Source organism: Phalangium opilio, unplaced genomic scaffold (genome assembly GCF_054372755.1).
Source record: "Phalangium opilio isolate 3A_F unplaced genomic scaffold, DU_Popi_V2 ptg000113l_1, whole genome shotgun sequence".
Lineage (NCBI taxonomy): Eukaryota > Metazoa > Arthropoda > Arachnida > Opiliones > Phalangiidae > Phalangium > Phalangium opilio.
Window position 1 is genome coordinate 3,007,937 of NW_028324209.1, and position 22,344 is coordinate 3,030,280.

General features: G+C 37.7%; 2 protein-coding genes across 3 annotated transcripts; both read left to right on the forward strand.

The window, feature by feature from the left end:
* Positions 1-351: 351 nt before the first annotated feature.
* On the forward strand, positions 352-5,339 carry LOC149623331 (uncharacterized). 2 transcript variants are annotated; one of them, XM_089853120.1, is made up of 8 exons: positions 352-510; positions 707-873; positions 942-1,874; positions 2,892-3,097; positions 3,642-4,048; positions 4,112-4,243; positions 4,450-4,710; positions 4,808-5,339. In XM_089853120.1, exons 2-8 carry the CDS (start codon positions 761-763, stop codon positions 4,865-4,867), a joined length of 2,112 nt encoding a protein of 703 aa, XP_089709246.1. In that variant the 5' UTR covers positions 352-510; positions 707-760; the 3' UTR covers positions 4,868-5,339. The 2 variants fall into 2 exon arrangements, with proteins under 2 accessions (XP_089709246.1, XP_089709247.1); XM_089853121.1 differs by having other exon boundaries at positions 945-1,874.
* Positions 5,340-5,927: 588 nt separating this feature from the next.
* On the forward strand, positions 5,928-22,252 carry Gyc88E (Guanylyl cyclase at 88E). The gene is made up of 15 exons (XM_089853143.1): positions 5,928-6,504; positions 13,605-13,775; positions 17,278-17,447; positions 18,281-18,736; positions 18,797-18,958; positions 19,349-19,511; positions 19,607-19,691; positions 19,854-19,942; positions 20,000-20,040; positions 20,106-20,252; positions 20,356-20,659; positions 20,727-20,836; positions 20,901-20,990; positions 21,060-21,316; positions 21,384-22,252. The coding sequence occupies exons 3-15, from the start codon at positions 17,280-17,282 to the stop codon at positions 21,853-21,855; spliced, it is 2,544 nt and encodes an 847-aa protein (XP_089709269.1). The 5' UTR covers positions 5,928-6,504; positions 13,605-13,775; positions 17,278-17,279; the 3' UTR covers positions 21,856-22,252.
* Positions 22,253-22,344: the final 92 nt, after the last annotated feature.

Sequence of the window (22,344 nt, forward strand, 5' to 3'; positions counted from 1 at the left end):
TATTGACTGGAAATGAAAGCGTTATCTTTTCTGGGTTTTTCCTTGGTTTTCTGTAGTTAAAATACAGTCAAAATCAAGACAAGAGCCCAAGACATTACAATTTCTACAACTACGTCACTCTGCTGACTTTTTGGGCTGCTATTGCATTGCAAAGAAATATAGCTCACAGTTTGGTTTTATTTTCATTTTGGGTTTATAAATGGTTTTGGTATGTAATATGCGTTGACATTTCTAAAGTAAAAACCAATTACAATATTTCACGATTAATTGTTGGCTTGTTTATGCGTTGGGTAGTCGATTGGCGGTTTTTTTTTTGGCTTCTTAAAATTTTATTTTGGCGGGTTGAAGGCTTTCAATCTGGCATCCCTGCTGGGCGGCCATTCGCGGGATTTGCTGTTGTCTGTTGACTGTTAACTGGTCGTGTTTTAGGACTTTATTCGCGCTGATAGTTTATTTTCCAGCTAAGTTTAAGTAAATATTATTAAATATTAATTACGCGTTTAATTATTGGTAAGTTTTGAGTTACAGCTTTCGTTTTCAGTTATTTTCTTTTCTCCTTTTTCTTGGCTTTGTTGACTAAGGCTTAAGATGTTGGGTTAAAGTTCATATTTCAATTTCATTCTCGTTGAGTTATCAAAACAATTAGATATCTTGTCTGTTTAAATTGAATTACTAAGCGAAAATTTTACCGTATTTTGTCTTGCAGTGAATAAATACGCAGCTGAGGAAAAACCTTTTATAGCTCGCGCAGTATGGGAAAATGGAACATTGTATAGAGAGGACTGAGCTTGAAAGGGACAAGGAGAATAATGCTAGACTCAATAATTTGCCACTTAAACGTAAAATACAGAACTCTAACCCCATTAGTCAAAAGTAATATTTAAATAACCTTAACCTTACTATATAATTTAGGCTTAATATCTAACAATTTAAAAAATTAGTAGCAATGCTAGTGAGGAGTCATTAAGTAAGCATCGCATCCCGGTTGAAATTACACCTAAAAGAATTAAACTAGACAACTCTAAAGAAGCTCAAAAATCATTAACTTCCGAAGAGATGGCAGCATCCGGACATAAAAGCTCAAGTACTAACAAACCAAAAACTCCCACGAATTACAGTGGAAATAGAAGATTTGATAATAGTTCAAGACCAAGACTCGGGGTTCACTATTTAGACGATGATAGTGATGATGGAATGCCTAATCACTTGGGGGGTGATTTATGGAAACAAAAAGAGAAGGATTCATCTTCCAAGAACTCTTCCAACCAAAGAACTTCATTGCCAGATATTACTTCCCAACCTTCAACTAGCGGGGAACATTATCCTACCAGATCTAAAGACCAAAGAAACTTTGAAAATAAGAAGAGAGCCTTATTTATGAAAAAGAGTCCAAATAATGCCAGCGCTCGTAATGGTAGCTTTTCGAGTGATATTGAGGAATGTTCTATCTCGGCTGCTAATCATCAAATACCTACTGCTAAAAATCAAACCAAAAATGGCAAGAAAAGCTCCGTGACAACGAGAAATCATTCATTTAACGGAGCTTTGAATGGGCAACGAGGAGATAATAATGATTCTAGAAGCGAAGGAGAAACATCTTATCCTACATTCTCCAGGCATTTTAGATCTCCAGTTAATAAGAGAAGTTCAAGAAACTTACCAGAAATGAGTGAAGCTTCAGTTAACGGAGAAACCAGCGATTCTTATTCATTGGCAAGAGATGATAGATTCTTTCCTAGAGCTCGCCTTCCAATTGATGGCAAGTTTCGAGGCCGAGGAAGCCCTCCTAGATGTCAAAATCCTCCTCATCATAGACGGCAGGCAAATGGGAGAAATGATACTCCCCCATCCTTCATCAGGAATCTTGTTCGCAGGTGATTTATTAATTGGATTAATAGTTAATCGCAATTTTCATGTTTAATTTTTTAGCTGGCTTTTTTCTATAGCTAGTTTACATACTTGGAGGACTCATACAATTTACACCAGAACTCCAGGCTACCTTGAGGACAAAAACAGACCGGTTTTTGTCCTCCAGATAGCTCCGCCTCCTGGTGTAAATGGTATAAATCCCCCATGTGTGTAAACTATCTACTATATTTATAAGCCGATTTTTTTGTTACATTAAATTGTTAAGCCGACTTTGGTCTATTGCATTGTTAAGCCGACTTTTTGGTCTATTGCATTGTTAAGCCGACTTTTTGGTCTATTGCACTATTAAGCCGACTTTTTGTTCGAACGTATTGTTAAGCCGACTTTTCGTTCGAACGTATTGTTAAGCCGACTTTTCGTTCGAACGTATTGTTGAGGCGACTTTTCGTTCGAACGCATTGTTGAGCCGACTTTTCGTTCGAACGCATTGTTGAGCCGACTTTTTGTTCGAACGCATTGTTGAGCCGACTTTTTGTTCGAACGCATTGTTGAGCCGACTTTTTGTTCGAACGTATTGTTGAGGCGACTTTTTGTTCGAACGTATTGTTGAGGCGACTTTTCGTTCGAACGTATTGTTGAGGCGACTTTTCGTTCGAACGCATTGTTGAGGCGACTTTTCGTTCGAACGTATTGTTGAGGCGACTTTTCGTTCGAACGCATTGTTGAGCCGACTTTTCGTTCGAACGCATTGTTGAGGCGACTTTTCGTTCGAACGCATTGTTGAGCCGACTTTTCGTTCGAACGCATTGTTGAGCCGACTTTTCGTTCGAACGCATTGTTGAGGCGACTTTTCGTTCGAACGCATTGTTGAGCCGACTTTTCGTTCGAACGCATTGTTGAGCCGACTTTTCGTTCGAACGCATTGTTGAGCCGACTTTTCGTTCGAACGCATTGTTAAGCCGACGTTTTGTTCGAACGCAGTGTTAAGCCGACTTAGACTTCATTTTACTTATTTCCCGAAGTATTCCTGATGTGTTTGACACTGAAGAAGAAGCGTCAGTTGAAGTTGCTCGAAATTCTCCATTAAGGCGGAGTCAAACTAGAGCCGCTAGACAAGTAGATAATCGAGAGGTAGAAGAAGGTGAAAGCCGCCTGAGATTCCCAAGAACCAGACAAACCCTTCAAGGATTTTCACCCGATCATCAACCTCGTCGTAGAACTAGCAGAGGTAATTATAGCAGAAGCTTCGCGTTATAGAAACCTCGTATTGTATTATCCAAAAATTGCGAACACCGAACCAATGCTTGAACCTTTATTCTTTTAATCTTATCTTTTATTGGGCGGGGAGTGAAAATTCGAGTATGCTTCCCAAAAAGTTATGTCAACATCTCGCGTCTACTACCCTCTTCTTTTTATCAATTTTCAACGACTATCAAAACTAAATTAGTTGCGTATTTGCCACAAGCAAGAATGTAATTCAAATTCTCTCTCCCTTTCTCTAATAATGGCCGTACTTCGCCTCAGTCGATGGCTTTTAAAAAAAATGATTTACAGCGGTCTTAATCTTTTTAAAGTATGGTTTACTCTCTCGTTTTCCATATGCATGATGTCTTTGTTCATTCTCTTCCTAACGTTGTTCAGTCTTTTTGGTAGGAAAGGTTAATATTGGTTTTTGTAGATAATTTTCAAAATGTAGTCTCTCTCGTTATAAGTATTTACTTTGAAATCGTTTAGTAAATGTCGCTTTTATTGACTCGAATATTCGCGTTTAGCTTCTCGTCAAAACCGACTTCGCTATCCTGGTATTAGTTTCGATCCACCTGCCCCTCAAACTGAAGCACCCGCGACCGAAGCGGTTGAAACGGTACGTCAGATCCAAGACGATGAAGAATTTGCGCGATTACTGCAAGCGGAGTTTGACGCCGAAGCTGATAATAATGTCGTATTCCACATAAACGATGAGGATGATTCTGACGATTCCAGTATCAACGATGTCTTTGAGAATAATAATTTTAGCGGAGAAGGATCTGGATCCAGGATAGGAATAGATTCCACCTCTTCCAGCGAAGTTGAAGAAATAGACGTCGTCGGGACTGGATTCTTTCAGGGACCAAATGGGTATCGACATTATCCCACTCGCGCTAATGGATATCAACACCTTGGATTTGGAAATAATTTGGTTAGTATAAATGGAATCGTTCGGTAACGTAATCATTCACCCTAATTGATGGAAATAATTTAGACCAGAATCAGGGGAGGTCGTCCGAGATCTTCAAGGGCTAATACCTTGTTTCATCTTCACGATATCTTTGGATGGGCTGTGGGAGTTAATTTTATAGCTGAAAATGAAGATAATTCTTCGGATGATTATGAGGCGAGTAACAATCAATTTCCAATTCTAAATTACATCATAAGTAATTATATCATAAGATATGGTCCATAACTTAACACCACCTATACTTTGTATTGCTTGTTTGAGAACGACGCGAGAATTGATTGCGCGCGGCGGTTTTGCGGTCCATCTTCCTTTTTTATGAACTCTGAACTGATTTTAAATTATTTTTGACCCTATTTTTGTAGATGCTATGGAACTTAACCGAACGTTTGGGAGAAGTTATCCCACGTGGAATGGATAAAAGAGAAATTAATCGCCTACCAACTCGCAAATTTTCCCAGTCTCGCAACAATAACTACCAAAGTGACTCGGGTGGAAGTAGCGGTACTACAATTACTGTCAAAGAATGTCAAGTTTGCTTGAGTGAATTTGAGAATAACGAATTGTTGCGAATTCTACCGTGTTTCCACGAATTTCACGCGGCTTGCATCGACCGTTGGTTAAAGGTATGTTGGAAACTTCACGTACCATTTGTTAATGTTTACAAAAACATATTTATTTGTTTATTTATTCTAATTCCCTTTGATATTTTTGTTAAAATAGAATAATAATACCTGCCCGGTTTGCCGAGCTGAAGTCAATGGTTTAAACTCGTCAGAGTAATGATAATTACTATTCCTAAATACTAAAATAAAAAACTATAGTAGTTGTGTTTCCCTCTTTTTCTTTTTATTTCCCTTTATATTCTCATTTAAATTCCATAAAACAAACGACAAGGTTGAAATATAAATTTAATCCTGTTAATTAATTTTCTCAATCGCTGTTTAAAGAAAAAAAAAAAATCGGCAAGTATAGTTCAATATTTTGTTGGAAGATGACGCCACTTTGATATAGTCATCAGCCAATCAAATTGTTCAAAAAATAAAAATAAAATTTTTTTTTGGAGCGCGGGAAGTCGAGCCCTGTGTTATGTTGAAAGACTCCCTTTCACAAGTAATAATAATATAAAACACTTGTAGGAAAACCCTAGTATTTATTCGCGAAGGAATGAAAAGAATAATGAATAATGTAAGTGTATTTTGTGTTTTTAACTTTGCCATTTTGTCAAGATTAAATAAAATTAGGCTCATTTTTCCGATTCGTTACATTAGTCGGCGAAGCCTTGGCACATTTCCCCAACTTGAAAATAGGCCTGAGCCTTGGCTCGTTTCCACAACTTGAAAATAGGCCTGAGCCTTGGCTCGTTTCCCCAACTTGAAATTGAAAATAGGCCTGAGCCTTGGCTCGTTTCCCCAACTTGAAAATAGGCCTGAGCCTTGGCTCGTTTCCCCAACTTGAAAATAGGCCTGAGCCTTGGCTCGTTTCCACAACTTGAAAATAGGCCTGAGCCTTGGCTCGTTTCCCCAACTTGAAAATAGGCCTGAGCCTTGGCTCATTTCCCCAACTTGAAAATAGGCCTGAGCCTTGGCTCATTTCCCCAACTTGAAAATAGGCCTGAGCCTTGGCTCATTTCCCCAACTTGAAAATAGGCCTGAGCCTTGGCTCGTTTCCCCAACTTGAAAATAGGCCTGAGCCTTGGCTCGTTTCCCCAACTTGAAAATAGGCCTGAGCCTTGGCTCGTTTCCCCAACTTGAAAATAGGCCTGAGCCTTGGCTCGTTTCCCCAACTTGAAAATAGGCCTGAGCCTTGGCTCGTTTCCCCAACTTGAAAATAGGCCTGAGCCTTGGCTCGTTTCCCCAACTTGAAAATAGGCCTGAGCCTTGGCTCGTTTCCCCAACTTGAAAATAGGCCTGAGCCTTGGCTCGTTTCCCCATCTTGAAAATAGGCCTGAGCCTTGGCTCGTTTCCCCAACTTGAAAATAGGCCTGAGCCTTGGCTCGTTTCCCCAACTTGAAAATAGGCCTGAGCCTTGGCTCGTTTCCCCAACTTGAAAATAGGCCTGAGCCTTGGCTTGTTTCCCCATCTTGAAAATAGGCCTGAGCCTTGGCTCGTTTCCCCATCTTGAAAATAGGCCTGAGCCTTGGCTCGGTTCCCCAACTTAAAAGCTCATTACAACTAGAAAATAGACCGAAGCCTAATGCAGTGGCTGCATAGGGTGATTTTATTTAAATTATTCTTAAGCCTTTGTAAGTGTAGGTCCTAATGGAAAGATTGATACTTGAGTTAGTACAAAATAATAAATTCAAACTTGCCCTTGAATTATCCAATAGAAAAACTACAACTACGCTTTTGATGAAAGACGCGCGATTCAAATAAAACTCCTCCAACTTGTCACGCCGCGGTAACAGTACACTGAATAAGGTAAGCTGTTCATTTAGTTTTAAACCTTTCCCTGGTTCAAAAACTTCAAAACGCGGGTCTAAAAGTCTCTCGTTAATGTCTTTCATACATTTTCTCGGGAAACTATTGGGTACCAAGTAAGCCTTGGTCGTGGGTTAGTGGCTAATTAAAGTTGACTTTTGCCAATTTGGGGAGTCCCCTGTTGCGGGGAAAGCCCCGTTTATTAAGACTAGCGGGCTTCATCAGCTCCCTATCAAAAAAATCCCTGGGTATATCCAGTTACTGGCCTTCAGACAAAAGGCAACGAACGGTAAAGACTGAAGATTCTTTTTATTAGAAGCCATCCTGATGAGAAAGTTATTAAGTCTCTTGACAAAAGACGGCATGCCCCTAACCTAACAACCATTTTTTATTTTTAGGATTGGTGTTGAACAATACCCCCCCCCCCCCAATCGTTGATATTTATCGTCTTTGACAGTCAGCTTTATAACTCTGGTTTGAATAAAAATCGTAACGTTAATTATTTATTTAACGGGATGGTTCAAAATTGATTTCATCAACGTAAAGAATCAGTAGGCTTATTTTTATTGGTCTACTAAGATCCTAAAAGTTTAAGTACTTCCCAGGGAGTTTTTGTTTTTCGTAGTAACAGTAGAGTTTATTACCAAATACCATTATACCACAGACTCTATTTTCTATTTTACTCGGGATCAGCTTGAAAGAGAGCAAAAACCTCTAGTTCATTTATTTACAACCTAAATAAACCATAGCTAACTTTATTCTATACACGTGTAAGGCTATAATGTTTATCGCCACTACTTTTTTTTTTTTTTTTTTTTGGCCAAGTAGAAATTCGGACCCAAATTTTCGGTACAAGGGAGTAGTACTGTGCATCCCCTGCTTTGGGGGCTATTTTGTATCAGGGGATACTGTGTGCCCCCTTCCCTCCCGTGGTAGGGGTAATGGAACTGAAATATATGGGTATGACGTAGATATATATACATAGTTTTCAGACCAGGAGGATTTATACCATTTACACAAGGAAGCCAGGCTTAAGGTGTTACACAAGGAGGCCAGACTCCCCGGTGGAGTCAAAAGCCAGGCCTCCTGGTGTAAATGGTATGAATCCTCCTAGTCTGAAAATATGTATTACTGAAATAGCTCGATTGAATGAGTAAAATCAAAAGTGTCCTTCATTTTAAATGCTTTATGGTACAACCAAGAAGCGATATCTAGTTTACTAGGGAGGAGGTATAAGATGCCTAAGTATTAGCGCGCCATAGTCCCAGTCCCCTTTTCAAAATGCTAAGGGGGACGTAAAAGAGGCCGGCCTATTTCGCTTCTCCTCAGTCCTAAAATACGTAATTTTCGTCATTCGCGTCGCGCTGACGTGAGTTTTCAAGAACCAATGAGATGCTGGTTGTAATTTAGAGGCGGGGATTATCTCCGGACCTAGGTTTGGACTGGAGATAAAGCTAGAGATGTGGCGAATTTACACCTCCTCCCTTGTCCTTGTAAACTAGTTATCGCTTCTTGGTACAACTAAAAGACCATAATTTCACTTAATAGTGGCGGCTTCTTAACAAGCGCGGAAATATGCCAAATATAAAAACCTAATAATACTTCAATTTCTTAACTTCGAAGGACCGGAACTTCTTTATTTTTACTGCCATAGGCATAAAAAAGAAATTGGATTGACATATATATTTACGTGGAGTTCTTGGAAAATAGAAATGTTCATTTTTCATAGCATTTTCTATCATATTCTTCTTTTTGGGAAAGAAGACAATCTTTTATTAGTTGAGACGTAAATTTCTTGGGCTGTTACGGAGTATTAGGCTTATATGACAGTGCAGACGGACGTCTAAAGGGAAAACAATATCACAATATTGAAGGACTAAAGGAAATAATAAATAAGATATCTAGCTTTCTCCGACTACCCAGAGAATATTTTTCTTTTGTTCCTTGCAACTCCCGAGAAAGCCGTCTATACTATAGGAGGATGATCCAAAAATATGAAACAATTCTTCCTCTCAAGGTCCATGCTGTTAGCCAGCTACCACTATCTAAGAAAATACCCCCAGGACGTTGTATAGCTAGGTCCACAACCCCCCACATACATCGTCTGTCCTATCGTCCAGTTGTGAAAGAGAGAAAGTATATTTTCTCCCATTTTTTCCAGAAAAAAAATTAAATGTTCTCATTCTCTAAGGGTTAATTGGCACAGTTACAGTGTTCATACAGAACTGGAAAACTCGGGGAAAATTTAGGGAAATTTGTGAGGGTTGACTAAGTTTGCTCTGAAGGGGTTGCTTCAACTATGAAAACCACTCCCGTTATTATTACTCCGTATATGGGAACAAACCTGGAAAACTCAGGGAAATCGGTTATCCAAAAGTTGTATGAACCCTGAGTTAGGTTTATCAAAAATTAGTAGGTGGGTCGAAGTTCAAGCTTCAATGTTAGCACCTTGGGAAGTATCTAAAATCAAAATCTGGTATGAAAATATTTGTAGTTGGTTGCTTTTGTGAAAAGTAGCTGTTATTAAATTTAAGCATATCTATAAGACGCCTTTATTCGACTCTTTTTACAAGCATACACTTTTGTTTTTCTTTTGATGAAATTATTACATTGTGAAATAAAAGGAAAAAAGCGCCATAAAACGGTTGCTATATCTCTGTGGTCGTTTAGAACTATTGCTAGCTAAAAAACAAGGGATACTATTGCAAGTTGGGTGTCCAACTCGCTCGCGCTGGGGTCCAAATGGTCTCGGGTCTCGCTATCAAATAAAGTTAATCATTTATAATGGAAGTAAGCTAGTTGCTATATATATTCTGGAACTCACTCGTTCCCGCGCGCCCGCTAGCTTAATATCATTTCAGATCAAGAGGGAGGGAAAATAGCGGGAAAGAGGAAAAAAGAAACCCAGATTTACAGCTATGGATCCTCGCGCCTTTTTCTTTTACTTGGCGGGAACTTCTCGCTTTTATTCGGTGGCTGGACATTGGCTGGGAAACGTTATACGTCATTCAATTACGACCCGAGCGTATTGTATGTTTGGGTTTGTGTCCAGATAAACTATAAGGGGCCAAGTTTCTCGTGCAGCGAGAAAACTGTTCATTGTATTGTTTGTTCCTTTTGGAATAGAGTAGAAGTACCGCGTAAACAATGGAAATGGTTAAGTCAAATTATTTACTACGTCGGGATGTTTTAGTAATTTATATATATATAGGGTGTTTCCGATAGGTCTTCCATAAATTAAGGGGGATGTTCTTTGGACAATTTTGAGTCGAAAATGTTCTATGACATTTTGCCATCCGGACCACATTTTTCGAGTTATGATTCAAGTATTTTAGGGATGAACCCTTAATTTAATTAGAAATAATTGTCTTTCAGTTTCTTAATTAAACTTAAGTGGTCATCCGTAAAATAGTCCAATCTTAACAGGAAAATGTCATAGAACATTTTCAACTCAAAATCTCTCAAAGAACATTCCCCTTAATTTGTGGCAGACTTATCAGAAACACAGTGTATAGCCGACATTTTGCAAGATGAAAGGGAATTTTATTCGTGAACATCTAGTTCTTAATCTAAATTACAGCTTTTAACACTGATTTCTGAAATTAAATTCAGAATGACCTTGATATATTAGAATCCTATCGACCCCCTTGCTAGTTCATACCGTGGATTATTTTTGCATCGACAAATAAATCACTCTCCCATGCAGTTTTCCTATTCCCTGTTATAGAGTTTATGAGGTCCATGGTCAAACGTTTTTGGAGATACAGTGGATCGCGGCCGCAGTCACTCAGTGAGTGGATATACACATAGAAATATTAAACAATTTCTCAGAGGGAGGACATTTATCAGTAAAAGCGAGTGAGATCCGGTCATCCATTTAGGGTCATAACCATAAACGTCCATGTCCACTAAGCCAGTAATTTTATACCTAACCCTTTGGCCTACCCATTATCCCCAAAAAAAAAAGAGCGAAGGAAAGACCAATTCTCATTCGCTATAGAAAACTGTCCATTTCCATTGGGCTGTCCAGTCCACTTTAGGGTATTATTATTACCATAAGTTCATAAGATATGTTCCATAAGTTTGTCACTGGTTACTGAGAGCTTGTTCTCAAATGACGTAGGTGAAACGTCATAGAGTTTCGTGAAGCGACGCCTGGTCAGGCGTTGTCAATGGCTTATTACAGACTAAATAGCAAGATGGACTGCAAAATCGCGTGCAGTAAATTCTCGCGTCGTTCTCGAACTAACATTCAGTAGGTCTCTAGCATTACGAAGTATTGGAAGTGTCATACTTATGGAACAGCTTATAAGCTTATGTTATTACTAACATTTATCTCTACCTTGTTTATTGTGTAATTCTATATCATTTCCTTGATAAATTATGAAGAAAATCGAATCTAATTACTCAACACCCATTTAGGCTTAGCCTATAGCTTTATGGATAGTATAAGCGAACGGAGCCCAAAACCTTATCAATTTCTAGCAGAAATATTTGGCGCTGTACTTATTTTTATATTCGAACGATCCATTTTGATAAAGGTCGGTATTTTATATATTGGGCAAAGATTTTAGGGAATAAAGTTATATTAGGTGTTGGAAGAGTTTATACGCCATTTTGCCCAAGGGGTTTTTATTTGTAGACCTGGATACGTCACTAAGTTATAGAAACGGAAAAACAATCGATTAGTCTTGAAGTGGACAGTGAATTTTTATGACAGATATAAAACAAACAGTTTTGCCGTCTAAAAACGAATGGTTTTGAAACCTTTATTTGTACGAGTTCTGGTTGATACGTACCCAAGAACTTGGTACCGTTTCGTAGAGGATAATTGAATCAATAGCATCCTTTAAGGGTTATCTCTTTATGCGTTTGTATTTCAGAGTTTCAGAATTTCTCCATATTTTGACCTTTTGTGACTCTAAGAATGGTAGTGGGGTTATTTGAGCGTAATTCGAGCTATTTCTTTTCATTTGGAGACAATTAATGTTAGTTACAGCGAATACAGACGTTGTTTGTTCTAATTATAAATAGAAATAGCCTTCTTTATCTGTCGTTACTAGGATACCGGCCAGAAAAGGTGTCGGGTTACTTCTTGTAACCTTGACAACTACAGTAAACCAGTAGCAAAATAATAGAGACGGACTCTTAATTCCTAGGAATCTGAGACATAGCAGAGTTACTTATATAAACCCAGGAATGCATACAGCTAATACTAAGAATCATTGTGTAGCCATTTGCTCAACGTATCTAGGTTTTATGGGGGAAGGGCTAGACTTATCATTATGTGTGACGAAGGGGCACAATGATTCCTGCTAGCTGTATGTATTCCTGGTAAAAACAAAATTAAACATAGATGGCGAAAAATAATTTCATTTATCTTTATTTATTTCTAATATCTATGGGATATTTTGACCCAAACCGTTATGCTAATTTAATGCAATTCACCGCATTCTTTCTAAATCTAGAATCCTAAATAATTTTTCATAAAGTTGAAAGCTTCTTTAGAATATTAAAAATTCGGATAAACAAGAGTGCTCAAATGCCCTTAAGAGCTTTTTTTAAATTTTAGATTACCTAGAATACGGATATTCTCTGAAATGGCTCGAGATGTAAAATTCAAAATTGAGTAAACAACGTTAGACCTTATATAGAAACAATTGGGGTCATTTATGGACCAAATATTGACCCAGAAAGTGAAAACCAACTGAAATCGTGGATGAATCGCACCCAATGGAGTTGAAACAACCGATCAAAGATGAAGTTGATCCTTTAAAAATTGCTTAAGGTTGTCGTGATAGTAAAAGAGTTCCTGTCTTCGGAAAAAAAACCAGCTAGAAATAGAGCATTGAAAAGCTTTTTAGCTGAAAGCCATATGACCTACAGTAATATAGGGTCTAATATTGATCTCTCTCTTTAAGTTCAGTAGGGTCTATACCTAACCTGTTGACTTCTGAGACTTTTTGTGACCCTGTACCTACTGAATTAGAAAAATGACATAACCCTGATGGAAAAAGGTAAAAAGAGTCAAGGTTTTCTTTCTCTATTCAATATTGGCGCGTAATTCCTCGTGGGAAAACAAGTTCCCCGCCTTTCTGCAGCGTGCTGTTCGTCCCGCATCATTCGCCACAAAAAAGGAGGGAAAATAGAGGATTTACAGTCTAGGGAAGAAGTCCAAGAGCGAGCATTAGTAGCCCGAGAGTCCATGACCACGTTTTTCACGCGAACGTTTCCCCTCTACGTGTTGGGCTTCAGTGTCAAGCTAGCTCCCATAGGCCCTTATCTATCGTTTGGTAATACATGTAGTATACACCAAAAACAAGGCTTAGTCGAATTGTTTTGGTCTATTTCTTTTTCGCCTACTTCCTTTCAAGTAGTTAATCCTTTAAGTGCGAGTTAAGCCGAATTTCGAGTTTTAGTCTTAAGAAACTGCTATAAATATATTTATGTTTTTGAATAGAAACTTCGTGCTAAGCCTAAATATGAATTAGGCTTAAGTAGCACTTTTTTGAAAAGTATCTTTAAGATAAATATTTAAGGATTATCAGTTAAACATTTGACATATTTGACTTTAATTTGTCATTCTGAAACAAACAGAAAGATAGATGACCCTTTCTCATTTTAAGCTACCCCAAAAAAAGGGGTAATCTTTTAACAATGGGATGACCCACTTTTGCCAAAATTCGGACACTCTCTCTCTCTCTTTTCTCATTTACCCCGCTTGTCCAGTCAGTGGATAAATTTCGATGAAAGACTCCGAGAGGGGTCTTGTAACTATAGGAACCAGACTCTTTAAAAACTTAACTCAAACAAGGATATATTCAGAATGGGACACCCGATACGTTCAACTCCGCAGTGTCAAACCACTAGTATATTCCTTTTTCTTTCCCCCAATGTTAAACCAAGCTCTCTATTGGTCGGTTTGCATCCCCACGTGATTCTTCTGTCCGCGGATTCCCGCTCTTTTCCGAGTACACATTCTCCCCTTTTCCTCCTCTTTCTCTGGTTTCGCGGTTTTTGCTTTGGACTAACTGACACTTTTGGGTAGGTTCGATGGTAAAGCGGAACAAACTTGAAGATTCGCCTCCTTTATTTAACAGGTATCTTAAACGAAAGGACACTCGCGTTTACTGTAAGATGTCGTGCAGGATATTGGAACCACCACGTGATCTTAGGAGCTGTAATTATCGAATGATTTAGTTTCATTTGTGCGGTTTTTCTTCACCAGATCCTCGATAAACCCGCTGAACAGAACTTAATCTGTGTAAAAGGTTAGTTTTCAACATTTTGCATGCATTATTTTTTAGATTTTTTTATCAAGGTTTTGCTAGGTTAGTATAATACCAATTTCGAGGCCATCATCATGTTTTTCGCAGATGTTTTTGTCATAGCAATTGTTTATACTTCGAAAGCTTCTTATCGCCAATCACCTCTCAAATTTCTAAACCCTAAAAAAATCCTTTATGCATAAACATGTTTTCTGTGGAATTTTGATCGAATTTTTTTTGTATCTCCACCTTCTCCGTCCTTTCTTAATTTTAATCCTCTTTCATATTTCGAAATTTCTTCAAACTGGTTTTTTTCTCTCATCTTCTTCTTAGAAAATCGTGTGGGTTTAATAAAATAATATTTCCGAGTAGTACCTTAGCTTCCACGAGTGGATTATTTTCAATTCAATTTCGGAGAGTAATTGAAAATTTGTTCAGATTACGTAATGTAGTGGTTTTTTCGATGGGATTTAATTTATAATTCAATTAAGGAAATTTATTTTTTTTATTGATTTTGTTATTTTTTTCGTTCTTACGTAAAGCTTCTTAGAAAAATAATTTTTTTTTTTTTAATCTCGATTAATTTAAATTAACTTCCTTCAATTGTAAAGTGGAGTTTAATTCCCAAGCGTCATCCGCGTTAATACTCCTATAATTTAACTTAATTGCTAATTTATTACGTAATAATTAATGTAGATAGACACATTCTTGCAAAATTGATTATGCTATAATTAAACGCGTCCCTTTCCTTTAATCAAAAATCCCCCTTAGTAACGACATTAAACGTAATTAGATCTAATTATTTTAAAATTTTCATATTAATTGCTATAATAATTGCTAAGAAAAATCAGTTTAGACGAAGTTAGCTTCAGATTGGTTTGGTGTCAGGCTTGAGTACCGACATAATTACCTAAGGGAAAACTAATAGGATATCTTAAATATTTAAAGTTTAATTACGAGCATAATTAGTTTCCGGGATCATCCCTGGATTGTGTAATGAAATTTACCTGTACTCCAAACCTAATTAGGTAACTTTGTCTTATACTAAAGCAAGGTTTAATAAGACTATGGTCGATCTAGCTGTTCCCTTTCTCCATAGGATAAATAAGCATCAGTGGTTTGGGATTTCCTTTAACGAAACTCTTTAATAGTTTGTGATGGAAAGAAACTTCCGGTATATCCCTGTGTTCTTTCATTTGCTAGCTTCCCTTTCTCTCACTCTCTATCTCGCTCTCTCTCTCTATAGTGATCTTCTTCCCAAGTTCTAACCTATCTAGTATCATTCTCATTACTTTTAGTCTTTAATGGTCTTCTTTTATCCATTCTCGGTTCTGACCTTATCTGTACTACTTTCCCACTTTTTTGTGCAAAGGGATAGTAGTATATAAAGTTTTCAATTAATTGGCTAGATCGGAATTTTTATTTTGGCGAATGGAATATTAAAATGAAAAAGGCTTTGATGTATGCGTGTTAAGTGTTTTTGGGAAATATCTTTTGCATTTTAAGTCATCTTTGGTTCTAAGATATGCAGGTTGTATTGAAGTAAGACACAGTTATGACGTCGATTTGTTATTTTATTTTCGTCATCGTATGATGAATGCTCTATGAAAACTTGGACCTTATAATAACTATTTTAATATTAGATAGATGCAGAAAATCGCCAGTTGCTATTTTCCAATTTCAATCTAATTTTAAGTCGAAATTATACACTACTATACCTTTAAGGTCAGGGTATTCGCTATTACAAAGTTAATATTATAGAATGCTTTGTAATATCACTTTCTTTCTATTATCCGTCCTTTGGCTTCATTAAGAGGCTACCACGAATACGACGAGCGAAGTCGACAGCCCGTGTGTCCATTGTCCGAGCCAATAGAGTAGGGAGAAAGAGATACAAGTAATTAAAGGTCATTACCAGTTTCTCTATCTTCCTCCCTTTAACTCTATTAAATCTTTCTTAGAGAACTTCTCCATGCCTTCACCTAGGCTTTGATTATAGTAGCATTATCCAGCCTTAGAAGAACTTCGTTTTATAATTAAAAACATTGCTTTCTATTGGGAGCTTTACCATTCTAAGGTTGGATTCCAAAATAGATAGCCCGGGGGTGATTCAATCTTAGTTTTCACTATAGCCGTGTGCATTTCTTTGCAAAGATTCGTTCTGTTTAGTTCAGATTTCAGTGCAAACTTACTTTGTTCTTGGTGCTCACCAATAAGCAATCAGAGTCTCAGAGCATAACCCTTTCTTCTCGCCATCATTGCCTCATTCGAGCTTCCGAGGTCAAATTTTTAAAGCTTTAGAAGGGATTGGTTTTAATTGCAAATAGTTTTCGAAATAGCTGTTCAGAGCTGTGGCGACATTCTAAATTAATTGGCTTTGGAGGCCGAGTTGTCTCTGCTTTAATTGATCTAGGAGATTTTTGGTCGAGGTTGAACTAGTTTAAGGGATCATTAATAACTTCAGGAAACCCTGTGGTCTTAATTTCTATAAAAAAATAATTTTTACCCATAAATTCCTTTAAAACAAAGAAATTTAAAATTAATAAAAAATAAATTTCGTATGCATTGGTGTATTGCGGGTTTTGGATTCGCAGGGGCTCGTAGAAAATACATTGGAGTGATTGCCCCTGTAGGTTGGCTTCACGTTGATTTTGTGAAAATAAGAATTAAGTAATTTAAAAAACGGTGGAATTAAATTAAATGGTTTATTAGCTTTCTTTACAAGAGATGTAATTTTACATAATGATATTTACAATGACGGCAGAACAATGAACAACGTAGTTAAGACGAGAACATTGGCAAACAATATTAAGGTCACTCAATTCAAACGGATTCGGCCCCAGAGGTTAAGCATTGTTTTTGTTGTCGAAATTTGGGTTGCGTCATTAAAAGCAAGGAGGGTACATAAGTCGGCCAAGTCAGTGGTATATTTCTCCCTTATCGTTTCAAACTCTTGGCATTCTTGAAGAATATGAGCTATATACAGCGGTGTATTGCGGGTCAATGATTTGCAGGGGCCCGTAGAGAATACATTGGAGTGATTGCCCCTGTATGTTAGCTTCACTCTCCTTTTTTGAAAATTAAAATTTAAGAACTTGAAAAACAGAGGAATTTAACCTTTTTTGGCTGACCTCCCTAAAATTTTTAAAACTTAGATATTTTTCGTAAACACCGGTGTATTGCGTGTCGATGATTTGCAGGGGCTCGTAGAGAATACATTGGAATGGTTACCCCCGTATGTTAGCTTCACTCTCCTTTTTTGAAAATTAAAATTTAAGAACTTGAAAAACAGAGGAATTTAACCTTTTTTGGCTGACCTCTCCTAAACTTTTTAAAACTAAGATATTTTTCGTATACACCGGTGTATTGCGGGTGGATGATTTGCAGGGGCTGGTAGAGAATACATTGGAGTGATTGCGCCTGGTTGTTAGCTTCACCTCAATTTTTAGAATTTATTTTTATTGCCCGTAATGATTATAATTAGTTTTCTTTTTTAATTATCAAGAAATGTATGGACTGATAGTTGAAAATTGGACCCAGTACATAACTGCTACATACGGAGAAGAGAAATGGGAGGAAATTCGAAGAATGGCCAATATTGAGCACACGACATTCAACACGCATAGCGTCTATTCTGATAATTACATTCCAAGACTGACCGCCAGAGCCTGCCAAGTAAGTTACTCAGATTATTTCTAATTCAAACGTTACGCCCTCATTCTAACCTCCTTACACGGTAGCTGATTGCCTTGTTGGACCTTAAATGGATAGTAGCATAGCCAGTAGTAATATAACTACAGATATTTTCCTGTACCAATTTTGATGTCAAAGTGCATCTATTTTTTTCCCCATTTTCAAATAATATAACCAACTTATTAATCACATTTTTAAGTATTTGTTAATTAACAAAAGCTTGTGGTAGTCGAAATGAAAACCTACTATCCCTTTAACTAAACCCAACAGTGTAAATAAGATAAGTATGTTTTCTTTAGAAGACCAAATCTTTCCGAACTATATTAAATGAAAATTTTTACGAGAGAATGAACTGTTTTTGTATGTTCTTTAAGAACTGTTACTTCGGATTAATTTGCGTCGACAATATGATTGGAAAAAGATACGTTTCTTCGCTGGTCTTGTTACTGATTAAACAGTAATTAGCCGTCATATTTTGACACGTGCACCGAGCAGCTTAGATAAGAACGTGTTTAGATTATGGTATTATGATTCTATATTCGTTAATCCGTGCATTCTAAAAATGGGGTTAACGGTTTATCGCTTTATCATAAGCTTCTGTAGTAATTAAGCTTAAGAAATGGCTAAAATTGAAAATATCTTTGAATTAGGCTTAGCAATGCCCAAACTTTTGAAATGGTCTTTGAATTGGGTCAAACAGTGTCCAACACTCCAACTATGAAAGTATCCTTGAATTAGGCTTAACAATACCCAAAAATAAAACTATCATGGAAATAAGCTTAGCACTTCGCGAATGCTTCTTTCTACCAATCTAGATACTCAATGTATCCGAGAAGGAGTTGCTCAACGGTATGGGGAAGTTCTTCGTCAGTTACATTGGTCAGTACGGCTACGACCGCGTCCTGTCCGTTTTGGGACGTAACATGCGTGACTTTCTAAATGGCTTGGACAATCTTCACGAGTACTTGAAGTTCAGTTACCCAAGAATGAAGGCACCCAGTTTCTTTTGCGAGAATGAAACCCCAACGGGTTTAATCCTGCATTACCGCAGCACCCGTCGTGGTTTCTTATGGTACACCGTTGGACAAATCCGCGAAGTTGGTAGCCATTTTTACAACACAGAGGTCAAAATAGAGGTCATCAAGGAGGAGACAGTTTTCGATTCGCAACACGTCATGTTTCAGTTGACTTTTGATAACCGGGCATTTCAGTTGGACCAGAGTAAAATGGTACAGAAAATTGAAAAGTTCATGTTGCCTATAAAAGCCCAGGTAATTAATTCATAACTCTGGATTTAATTTTTAGACTAAGGTAATTCCATATAATTGTAGATATTTTTGGAAATTTTCCCTTTTTGCATCGTCTTCGATCAAAACATGGCTATTAAAACTATTGGGAACAGTTTGAGGACCATTTTACCAGCAATTGTTAACCAAAAACTCTTAAAAATCTTTGATATTACCAGGCCATTGATTGAGTGCACGTGGAGAGCTGTAAGTCTTGTTGTGTTAAGCCTATTTAAACCAGTACCCTGATGACTTTTGCCAGTTGATTCAGGGTTTTTGCGCAGTTGTACTCAAGAGTTTTATAAAATTGTACTCAAATCTTTGGCCAATTGTACTCAAGCCTTTTGGTCAATTGTACTCAAGTCTTTTGGTCAATTGTACTCAAGTCTTTTGGTCAATTGTACTCAAGTCTTTTGGTCAATTGTACTCAAATCTTTGGCCAATTGTACTCAAGTCTTTTGGTCAATTGTACTCAAATCTTTGGCCAATTGTACTCAAGTCTTTGGCCAATTGTACTCAAGTCTTTTGGTCAATTGTACTCAAAGATCTGGGGCAGCTGTACTTAGTAATTTTGCGAGTCGTAATTTATTTATTTAGATCCTGAGTCACACCAACAATATTTTCGAACTAACGACGGTAGAACCTGTCTTTAAAGTGGACAATAAACTTAAGAAACGTGGCGAAAATATTTCCGCTTCAAGTAGTTCGGAGAATTGGGGCCATAATTTAGAAGAAGAGGAGGAAGATAGCGGCGGTAACGGTAAGAAGTCGTTCATAAACCCCCTATGGCAACTCCCCTGTTCCCCTCCACCGTGAAATCGATTAGGTACTAAGAGTTATATCGACCCATCGTAGCTTTTGAGGATAAATTACTTCACCTGAAGGGCCAAATGATGTTTATGGAAGAATGGCATTGCATGGTCTATCTCGGAACACCAGTGTAAGAGACCAAAGTAACATAATACTCTACTAAGTTCGCGTCTTCTTGACCTAAAGCGTCAAAAGCTTAGCTTGACAAGCACCTCGAGAATAAAATAAACTTTGTAGACAATTATGAAACTTATGATAACTTTTGGGGTTATAACAATCCTATCATATTCAGAATGCGCGATTTGGACGCCATGATTCACACGGGACTCTACATTAATGACTTATCAATGCATGATTTCTCTCGGGACATGGTTCTAGCTGGTCAGTATGTTTTATTCTCAAGTTTTATTTTTATTAAAAAAGTAAACTTTGATTTAGGTCAACAACAATCGGCCGAACTTAAACTAGCGTTAGATCAGGTATTTAAAGTTCAAGTTCCATGAGCTTTCCAGTGTCATTTAGGCCTACAGACAATCATTTTCAGGAACTTCTGAAAAGTAGACAACTGGAAGATTCCATGAGGAAACTTGACATTGAAATGAAAAGGACCGACGAGTTGTTGTACCAGATGATCCCTAAACAGGTGGCTGATAGACTGAGGAAAGGTGAACCCGCTGTGGATACTTGTCAGGTGAGTTGGCTTAAACTTAGCGCGATGACCCCAAAACGACCTTCCATTAAACGAAGCCTAACCAAATTTGACCTAACAGACTTAAATATCTCTTTGGTGGTAGTTCTTCGATTCCGTGACTATTCTCTTCAGTGACGTGGTAACCTTCACGGAAATTTGTAGCAGGATTACTCCTATGCAAGTAGTCTCCTTGCTCAACTCGATGTACTCCCTTTTCGACCAACTGACGGAGAAACACGGCGTCTATAAAGTAGAGACCATCGGAGACGCTTACATGGTGGTCTCGGGTGCCCCGGAAAAGGTAGACCATCACGCGGAAAAGATTTGTCAAATGGCTTTGGACATGATCGAGGTAATCGGTGGATTGAAGGATCCATCAACTGACCAGAGTATCAAAATAAGAGTTGGTAAGTGTTCATTGTTTGTTTTGTTTAATTGCGATATTTATGAAATATTACTTGGGGGTTAATTTAGGAGTTCATTCGGGGGCTGTGGTAGCTGGGGTCGTTGGGTTAAAGATGCCAAGGTACTGTCTCTTCGGGGATGCTGTTAATTGCGCCTCCAGGATGGAAAGTACCAGTGAGGTAATAATTAGGCTTAGAGGTTATCAAAGATTATACCCCTAATAGGGGTCCTCTCGTTAAAAAGGCTTTAAAAATACATATAAGTGAGAAAACAAAAGAGTTGTTGGTTCCTGGAGACTGGGACATTATTGAAAGAGGCAAAACTACGGTTAAAGTAAGGTTTATTTGTTAACAGCAAAGAAAGAACAGGCTCTGGAGTAGTGTAAGAATATTTTTGTAATAGGGTAAGGGACAGATGAAAACCTTCTGGTTACTATCGCGCACCAATAAGGAATTCAGCATGGCCCAACAAATTGAGCATCAACAAAGCGAAATCCATATACGGGAACCCATCGCCATTATCACAAGGTCAACGGCACCACCTCCTCGATTTTCTGGAGTAGGCAACTCGGTCCGATTGAAATCCCCTAGTCCGGAGACGTTTGAGGAAGTCACCCGTTTTACACCAGTTTCCTCCACACCAATTTCTGTCACCAGCACGTAATATTTTGTTAACATTTATTCCTAAAAGGCGTAGGGCTTTCAACTTTGTGTCGCAAAAATCCAGATACAACGATCCAGCGATAACTTACACGGAACCCTTGAATGAAACCTCAAAGATGCAAGGTCAAATCAAGGTCACGGATACTACAACCGCACCCGCACCCAACGTGGATAGAATAGTCACTAAAGTAGGTAATAATTACGTTTGCCAGACGAGGACGTGCTCTCAGGGATCCAGGACATCTTGCCCTATGAACATTGGGGACAAAGGTAATTACTCAAGTTGTCATGGTCAGGCAACTCAAGCAACTTCGAGTAGTCGGAACAGTATCAACCGTTGTTGTAACCACTGTCATTTCGGTGGACAAATGAAACAGTTAAGTGATCTGGTAAGTCAACATCAGTCTATTTTGAAGGAGAATTCCTTCAGGACCCCGGGGACATTAGTACCTTACGTTCCACACCAGGCCATCGAGTGTTGTCCCCGAAATCATAACCACGATCATTATAGAAGCCAAACGTGTGTTCTTATTTAATTTAATTATGTAATAATTAGTTAACCAGTTAAGTGTTAGTGAAATGCGGGTATTTTGAACTAAAATGATGTTAAAAAACACACGTGATGAAATATTTTCCTAATTGTTGAAATAATCATGTTAAACAATGTATTTATCAAACGTTTCCCCCCTTTTTAAATATTTTAAATTTAATTAATTTTATTATGAAACTCAATAATAAACTAGTCACTATTTTAAAACCCAAATATTTCTAAATATTTCCCGGTGTGCACCAAATTTTAATGTTTGAATTTTATGAAATTTTAGAACTTTATTTTAATAAATAATTAATTTAAATGTTTGGCCTATTTTGTTAATTTCGTAAATTTTCTTTACAGCCTGACATTCACGTGAAATATTACTTCAGATGGTAAATGCGTTCAACGATACAAATCGTAAATTCTGGTTTTATTCATCACTGGCACTAAAATCCATCAACGCTGAGTGCACTGAATGCACTGTGGTGGA